At 36.4% G+C, this 7,798-nt stretch overlaps 2 protein-coding genes across 2 annotated transcripts; one reads left to right on the top strand and one right to left on the bottom strand.

Annotated features, from left to right (window-relative positions):
- Nucleotides 1-2,053: 2,053 nt before the first annotated feature.
- LOC103959468 (protein C2-DOMAIN ABA-RELATED 4-like) lies at nt 2,054-3,647 on the top strand. Its single transcript, XM_009371818.3, has 3 exons — nt 2,054-2,381; nt 2,953-3,048; nt 3,185-3,647. The coding sequence occupies exons 1-3, from the start codon at nt 2,271-2,273 to the stop codon at nt 3,473-3,475; spliced, it is 498 nt and encodes a 165-aa protein (XP_009370093.2). The 5' UTR covers nt 2,054-2,270; the 3' UTR covers nt 3,476-3,647.
- A 534-nt stretch (nt 3,648-4,181) lies between these two features.
- LOC103959467 (transcription factor MYB75) lies at nt 4,182-6,466 on the bottom strand. The gene is made up of 3 exons (XM_018650419.2): nt 6,307-6,466; nt 5,259-5,388; nt 4,182-4,762 (listed from the first exon to the last, which is right to left on the bottom strand). The coding sequence occupies exons 1-3, from the start codon at nt 6,431-6,433 to the stop codon at nt 4,285-4,287; spliced, it is 735 nt and encodes a 244-aa protein (XP_018505935.2). The 5' UTR covers nt 6,434-6,466; the 3' UTR covers nt 4,182-4,284.
- Nucleotides 6,467-7,798: the final 1,332 nt, after the last annotated feature.

Genomic DNA, 7,798 nt, shown 5'->3' with positions numbered 1-7,798 from the left:
TACATATGTTCTAGAGTAGTACTTGTTAATTGTGATTAACATGTGAACCAATTTCTAGGATAAGTAAGACAATGCCAGTACTTATGATGCATTGTGATGACTCAAACTCTTTTCGTTCTTAATGATTTCTACTTGTTAAATCTATGAACACGCCATTCTAGATTGCATGTTAGGGACTAAGTTAATTCAACGCCATTATCTTAACATACTACATAAGAAAGAGTAATAGGTTGAGTTCTAACATTGAGCCAACTTGAGCATCTTCATCCGGAAATAAAAGGAATTTGAATGAAACATAACATTTTTGCATGATTATTTGGTGGTGGATAGCAATTCCCCTAACTCGTTTTTCTTAATTTGCGAACTACTTAAAATCTGTTTTTGTCCTGTTTTTGTTCGATTTAATTTAAATATCAAATCAACTCCAAAAATCCCAAAAATTTGTGTGATGTAGCTCTATGTGTCTAGTATCTGCATATAAAATTTCGTAGACTTTAGATAAGTGTAAGTCGGTCTAATAATTATTTTTCGGTGGCTGGTTAGTAGTGACAGCAGCCCAGTTTTTGTGACATTTTAAGTAGTTAGATAAAACAATCTTCTGCGGGAAAGACCCTTATTTTCATATGCTACAATTGACAAATCTTAGTGTTAATAAGGAAAATCAATAGGACATTTGTGTGCTACTTTGTGGTGTGCTTTTAATCCTATCATCACGTGGACTCCATAAGCTTGGATCAAACAGAAACGCTATCAACAACAATGTTGTCAAGCGAATGGAAGGACGACCAGAATTTCATAGAGGAGGTAATCTTTAATGAACCAGGGCCGGGGTTCCCTTACTAGTAATCGCTTGTCACTGCTTCTTCCCCCACCATGATGGCGAAGATATTTGCCTTAGCCTTAAGGATTTTGATTGCTCTTATTTTGTTTTAGGCATTACGCAAGACTTCCTTGACCACTTGTTTTGAGGGTTTATTATCAACAATCAATCTTCCCTCCAAGTGGATGTTGTCTTCACACCTTTCCTCAAGATCTAGGCTATCTTCAAAGGTGAAATTTTAACAATCGATGGTTTCCTCATCACAAGCCATTCATGTGAGAAGCAAAGAACCTATTGGTAAAAAGACCACAAGTACAGATCAACAGGAGAAACTGGTCTCCCTAAAGACCATTGAGGGCCACGAACAAGGGAGAGGATTAAGAGCATTCGTGAAGGGTGGTTGTGGTAGCTCATACTTGTCTCATCATTGAGTTGGCTTGTCACATTTCCACATACTATACTCGTAAAACTTAAAGGACGTGTGTTGGGGTGAGGAACTTTCAAATTTCAAGGGATTATTTTTTGGATAGACGATAATGTTAGTGGATTAAATTGTTAATTTTTACAAGATAAAAAGGATTGGTGGGGATAGAATTGCATTAGGGTGTAAAGGCATGATTACTTTTCGCCACTGTGGTAAAATACCACGTGTAATTACAAGAGATTTAGGCATAATGATGAAATAGATCATAAAAAGTTAGATGGAAGGGATTAAAAATACACTACATGAGCATTACAACACGTATGTGAGAGAGATTTGCAAATGACTATTTAAAAGGAATCATTTACTAATCTCACCTACATATCTTCATAATACCCATGTTGTGCATTTTTTAATTAATCTCATCTAACTTTTTATGATTTATTTCTTCTTCGTTTTGCCTTAAACTCCAAGCAAAAATCCATTAAAAAAAGACCAAGCGGAATTCCCAAAAGAAAGAAATAAAATGTCAAATTCCCATAGGACCAAGTCAAATAAATACTGCAACAATGAAAGGGTAAATTTGGCCGTCCCACAACCGCGTTAGAAACTTTCCTGTCAATTTACGCGCCAAAACCATACCAAATGAAATAAAATAGAATGAATAGTAGCGTACGATTAAAATTAAAAATAAGTAACGATAAAATAGAATCAAATCAGTCGCCAAAACATGTGAAACTAATTAATTTTGTGCAGACATCTACCAATATAAATCAGTAAACAAATGGGAAAGAAATCCACAAATATATTCCGTGAAATTAATTAGCATAGTATATTATTTTTATTTAATTAGCAAGTTGCAACTAAATCCAACTAACCAATAGAGAAATACTTGGCTTTTATGATATAAAATGGTGGAGACATTCGATCAAACCAGTTCGAAATTTGGATTTCAATCACTGATCATCTCTATCAAAAGTCTCACATAGATATATTATCCCTTGTTCTAGAATTAGAAATTGTGTGTGAATGGAACATCTGTTGGGTCTTCTTAGAGTTCGAGTGGTGAGAGGGACGAACCTTGCTGTTCGAGATATCCGAAGCAGTGATCCTTATGTCGTCGTCAAAATGGGCAAGCAGGTAACTTCGATTTCTGGACTTGTGGATTTTTTTTTTCGACTTTCAAGTTTCATTTATTTTTATTTTTATTACAAACTTTATTACTACTCTAAACGACATTAATTGAGAAGGGAAGGGTTTTAGTGTGAGATGCCACTGAATTGAAGAGGAAGATTCTATCTGCAGATCAATCCACCTTCTTGCTTCAACTTTCAAGTTTTAGTGTTCTAGTCCTGGACTTGGGGGTTTTGCAGATGTAGATTATGGATTTCTTGTTGGTGGTTGACTTCTAGGTCAAGATTTTCTTTGATCTTGTAAGATTTTAATGCAAACTTATGTAGATTGTCTAATGTTTTAGATAGTTAAAAGACCACATGCATGCTGTAAATTAAGCAAACAATTTTGCTTGTTCAATATTTTTTTGGGATCCCCTTCAACTTTGTCCTCAATCTTTTGAAGATGAATTTCCCACTTCCTTAAAAAACAAATTTTCTGTCCTACATTTAGATGTTTACAAGGAAACAAAACGAGCGAAATGGTTTTGATTGTACATATTGCCACTATGGTTTCTAAATGTAATGTGTGATGGTAGAAATTAAAGACTCGTGTAGTGAAGAAGACTGTCAATCCCGAGTGGAACGAAGACTTAACTCTTTCGGTTGCAGATCCAAGCCTTCCTATCAAACTTGTAAGTACTATTTTCTATCATTCTGGATTGATTGTCTTTTGCATACAGGGCTGATCCTGAGATTTTTCGGCCTGTGTGAGGCATGAAATGAAACTTTGGACGTTGTTCTGAATTTTTTGGGGTGCTTATATTGCAGTTTGTGTATGACAAAGACACGTTTAGTCTTGATGACAAGATGGGGGATGCTGAGTTTGAGATTGGTCCTTTTGTTCAAGCTTTACGTGTGGGTTTGCAAGGCGTACCAAGTGGAACCATAATTTCAAGATTCCAACCAAGCCGGCAAAACTGTCTAGCTGAAGAGAGCTGCATCGTCTGTACTGATGGCCAAGTTGTCCAGAATATGTGTATCAGGCTGAGAAATGTGGAGAGTGGGGAACTGGAGCTCCAATTACAGTGGATTGATGTTCCTGGCTCTAGGGGTTTGTAGATTATGTGATTTTGTGTACAATTTTTGTGAAATTAATCCCATGATTTTGCATTATTGTATGCATTTAGAGCATTGTAACGCCAAAACCTCTGAGAGAGTGTATCCTCCACTTCATTGCTGTAAACACCATTGCTTGAAAATCAAACATACAAGAAAATGCATACACAACATATTCCTGACAACAAACTTCTTTCAACAAAGTTTCAACTATTCTTAGTTCACTGTGTTTGAGAAGTGGTGATTGCAGAACAAAATTAATCAGAAAACCATTGTAGCAAAAAATTGCAAGGATGATCGCATCCAATAGAGAATCAAACTGGTTGGTGGAAATGAGATCCCCGATAGTGTACTTCACAGAACAACAATTTCTGGTCTTGGGTTGCATGAAGATCCATTCAGACTTTTGGGTTGAAGGCTATGGTCGAATTAACAAGATCATGTGGCAGTTCTGATGAAGGTAAGGAGTGGCAGGGGCGTCTCCTTTATGGAGGACCTTTGGAATCTTTGAAAATGCAGAAGATTACAAGTATAGAATTTCCTTAAGTTGTTAGTTTTTATTGCCAATATGATTCAGCCACATTTGTACATGAAAGAACTTGGCTGTGGTAGTTGCTGAATTTATTTTGGAGAAAATTTGATTTAAGTCCAATTTTGTGAACCGCTATTAAAAATAGTTCACTTATTAAAACAAGTCCAGTGATTAGGATTCCTCGTCAGCTTAATGATATTTACATGCCACATTTACAAGCAAGGAAAATAATAGCACACAAGCTAGATGATACTAAAGAAGTGAGAATCATTTTCTCTAGCTATTCTTCTTTTGAATGATTCCAAAGGTCCATGCTAAAGGAGAATTCACTTCTACTTTGTCCTTCTTCAGGAAAATTGGCACATGATCTTGCCGACAGTCGATCATCAAACCAAAAACTTGTGAAGAGTTCTTCCTCTAACTCAATGCTGGGACATGCAGCCCTTTCAAAAGTATCCTCGCCTTCTAACAAGGTCTCCCACCAATCATTTCCGTTCTTTGTTGACGACGACGTTTGTGATGGCGTACTTAAATCTTCTGCTGATTGAATATGTTCTAGAATTGCTTCTTTACTACTTAAGTAATATGAACTTTTGATGAATTTTTGGGGCTGAGGTCTTATCACATTGGTCTTTCTCGTTTCTTGAGATTTATTTTTCACCGTTTTCATGCGAGAATCGATCCGCAATCGAGTGTACCAATAATTTTTCACATCATTCGCTGTTCTTCCTGGAAGTCTTCTAGCAATCAATGACCACCTGAGTACATTACATGCATGAATAAAAAAATGATGAATACATTTGGCTGAAAAATAAGATGAATAAAGCGACCAAAAAAAAAAAAAAAAAAGAACAGAGATTGCTTAAACGATTTTCTTCTTTAGAATTAAATGGAGTGGACTGGTTGTTGGGCTTAATATTTAACATAGGGTTTTGTAAATAGCCAAGGCCCATGGATGTCAAATTAAGTGACGACTTGCCCAAGGCCCAATCGACAAACTTGGAACAAATTGGCGCCTCCTCAATTAAAATATAGGCCACATGCTTAGGAGTGAAGTGATAAGTGATGGAGATCAACTCACTATCAACCAAAAAGCACTTTCTAGTGGCACTACAAGTAAAAAAAATGATGACCCACTGCCTATAACTTTTAGAGGGATCTCATGTTTGTAGCCGTTAGATAAAATTTGAATGGCCCGATGGGCCTATTCAGGAGGATCCTCACCATTTGCAATCCTGATCCATTTATTAGTACCTGTTTCCCAAAAGCCTGTGAAGTCTAAGTATAAGATCTACTTCATCCTCTTTAAAGTCTCCTCTCTTGATATTTGGCTTCAGATAGTTTAACCATCTTTGTCTGCAGCTCTTCCTGCACCTGTTTAAGCCTGCATACATAATTCAAGGTTTATATTCGCATAACATCTTTCTACGTGAACAACACATATTTATGAGGGACTAAGGGCTGGTTTGGTATTGCTGTGCTTTGAAAAAAATTATAGTGTTTGGTAAACTTTTATGTAAAACAGATGTGAAAAAAACCGATTTTTCAAAGCTGGGTTTTGCAGCTTCTTGTTTTTGGCTGTTTTTCACCCAAAACTATGAAAAAAAGCTGAAGTTGAATGTTTACCAAACACAAAAATAGCTGCCAGCTTTTTTTTATACCAGTTTTTTTCATAATTACCTCAGTACCAAACCAAGTCTAAGGGCTGGTTTGGTATTGCTGTGCTTTGAAAAAAAGTTGATTCTGCTGTGCTGTGAGAATAAGCGGCTGTGAAATAAAGCAGCAGAGTGTTTGGTAAACTTTTTTGTAAAAGTGCTTTTGAAAAGAAAAAAAAAACCGTATTATAGTGTTTGCTAAATTTTTATGTAAAACAGATGTGAAAAAAAAGCCAATTTTTCAAAGCTGGGTTTTGCAGCTTCTTGTTTTTGGCTTTTTTTCACCAAAAACTGTGAAAAAAAGCTGAAGCTGAATGTTTACCAAATACAAAAACAGCTCCCAGCTTTTTTTTATATCAGCTTTTTTCAGAATCATCTCAGCACCAAATCAGGTCTAAGTCTCTCAACATGGCCCTCCTCACACACGCAGAGGTCGTTTTAGCCATATATGTAAACACAATAGATTACTCAGGTGAGAGCAAGTATGACCTTTAGACACATTAACATGTTCTAAAACATTAATAAAAGTAAAACTTTCAACTTGAAACTATTTAATAAAAGGTCTTAGAATGAAATACTAGTGAAATGCTTTAAAATAATACACATATCCATCTTTCACAGTTAAATATACACATTAACATATATACCTGCTTTGTATGAAACTTGGTTCCACTTTCCCTCTCCATGAATCTCAATGCACTGCCTGAGAAGATTGTCCTCCTCTCGAGTCCAGGCACCTTTTCTCACACTCAAGTTAACGTTATATCCCTCCATCTCGTATCTGCTAGCAGCTAAACTTAGCTTATCTTTTGCCTGCTACCCACTTCATACTCCAGAAAGACACCTAGCTACCATTATATATATATATATGTATGTATGTATGTATGTATGTATGTATGTATATATTTAGAGTGTGTTTGCCATGACGTTAACGCTATGGATACCATCGGACTAATTAATCTTCCAAGGCCAGTGACGTGCATGTCTGATATCCACAGAAGCAAACAGTGACACGTTTGAAACATTTCAACAGTTGTTATTAGCTACCAGTCTAACTTGTGAAATACACACACGCTATATATAGAAAAGCTGACATTTCTGCACGACAACATTGGCAAGGGAAATCAATCCTAAGACATCAAATTCTCTAGCTGTAATATAATATTCAAAAGCACATTCTATGAATGTGAAGGCAGAATCGTGTAACTAGTTACAACACACATCTTTGACCACCATAAGATACCTTTAGCCTGCTTTCGCTGCTTTTTCAAGTGTTTGTTTGCTTCTCCTTGTCAAAAAAAAACAAAAAGTGTCTGCTTGTAATTTATAAAGTAGAAATCTCTCCCCTCTCTTCTTTTTTTTTTTTTTTTCCTCTTCTTCCTTCCTCTCTTTTTTTTCCTCTTCTTCCTTCCCCTCTTATTTGAACGGTCTCGGTTAAGCTATATCAACATCTTATATTAATTTTTTTAGAAAGAGAAAGACAAAATAGAGAATGTGAGAGGAAGGGATGGAATGGAACGAAAAAATGAGGGGAGATAATCCTAGCCCGTAATTTATTGCTACTGTCTGCATTTTGCGGCACCCCCACTATCTTGTTGTACAAAACTCCTACGGAAGTTTAGACGCTACACCTAACACATTGCTCAATATAATTGGCCTAAGTGCTTCAACTCACTAAGCTTTCACAAGAGTCAATCTCAGTTAATGTCTCTGTACTCAAATCTTAGTTTACTGTCACTAAATAAAAAATACTTAGGCATACGAAAATCATTTGTCCCCTAGAGCAAGAATTCTCTCCTAAGATTTCAGGCAATAGATATTCGTCGGGCCCTACCTAGTTACATTATTTTCATAGGTGGTTCCGCCTTGTTAATCTGCATTAAGGAACCACACTATTGGGGGAATGCATATGGTTCCGCCTGGTTAGTCCGTCTTGGGGGGGTGGGGGGCATATACATTCTAAATTTAACTCCACTTGGTTAATCTACATTTAGGGTCACTACTTACTTGGTCACATTATACCATCGGTGGTCCTACCTAGTTATCTGTCTTGCAGGACCATGCTATTAGATGGTGTATGTTCTCACTTGGTTAATCCGTATTGGGGACTATACGTATTCTAGAGATGAACTTCGTTGA

This window comes from the organism of the source record quoted next, unplaced genomic scaffold (assembly GCF_019419815.1).
Source record: "Pyrus x bretschneideri cultivar Hongxiangsu unplaced genomic scaffold, Pyrus_bretschneideri_v1 Contig41, whole genome shotgun sequence".
Taxonomy (NCBI): Eukaryota; Viridiplantae; Streptophyta; class Magnoliopsida; order Rosales; family Rosaceae; genus Pyrus; species Pyrus x bretschneideri.
Note: the sequence above shows the minus strand (reverse complement) of the source record. Positions and strands in the feature narration are given on the sequence as shown.

Coding starts and splice junctions, on each gene's coding strand:
- LOC103959468 (XM_009371818.3), top strand. CDS start 2,271: ATGGAACATCTGTTGGGTCTTCTTAGAGTTCGAGTGGTGAGAGGGACG. Junction 2,382..2,952: donor TCGTCAAAATGGGCAAGCAG/GTAACTTCGATT, acceptor GTGTGATGGTAG/AAATTAAAGACTCGTGTAGT. Junction 3,049..3,184: donor CAAGCCTTCCTATCAAACTT/GTAAGTACTATT, acceptor CTTATATTGCAG/TTTGTGTATGACAAAGACAC.
- LOC103959467 (XM_018650419.2), bottom strand. CDS start 6,433: ATGGAGGGATATAACGTTAACTTGAGTGTGAGAAAAGGTGCCTGGACT. Junction 5,389..6,306: donor CCAAGTTTCATACAAAGCAG/GTATATATGTTA, acceptor TTATGTATGCAG/GCTTAAACAGGTGCAGGAAG. Junction 4,763..5,258: donor CACAGGCTTTTGGGAAACAG/GTACTAATAAAT, acceptor TAATGTACTCAG/GTGGTCATTGATTGCTAGAA.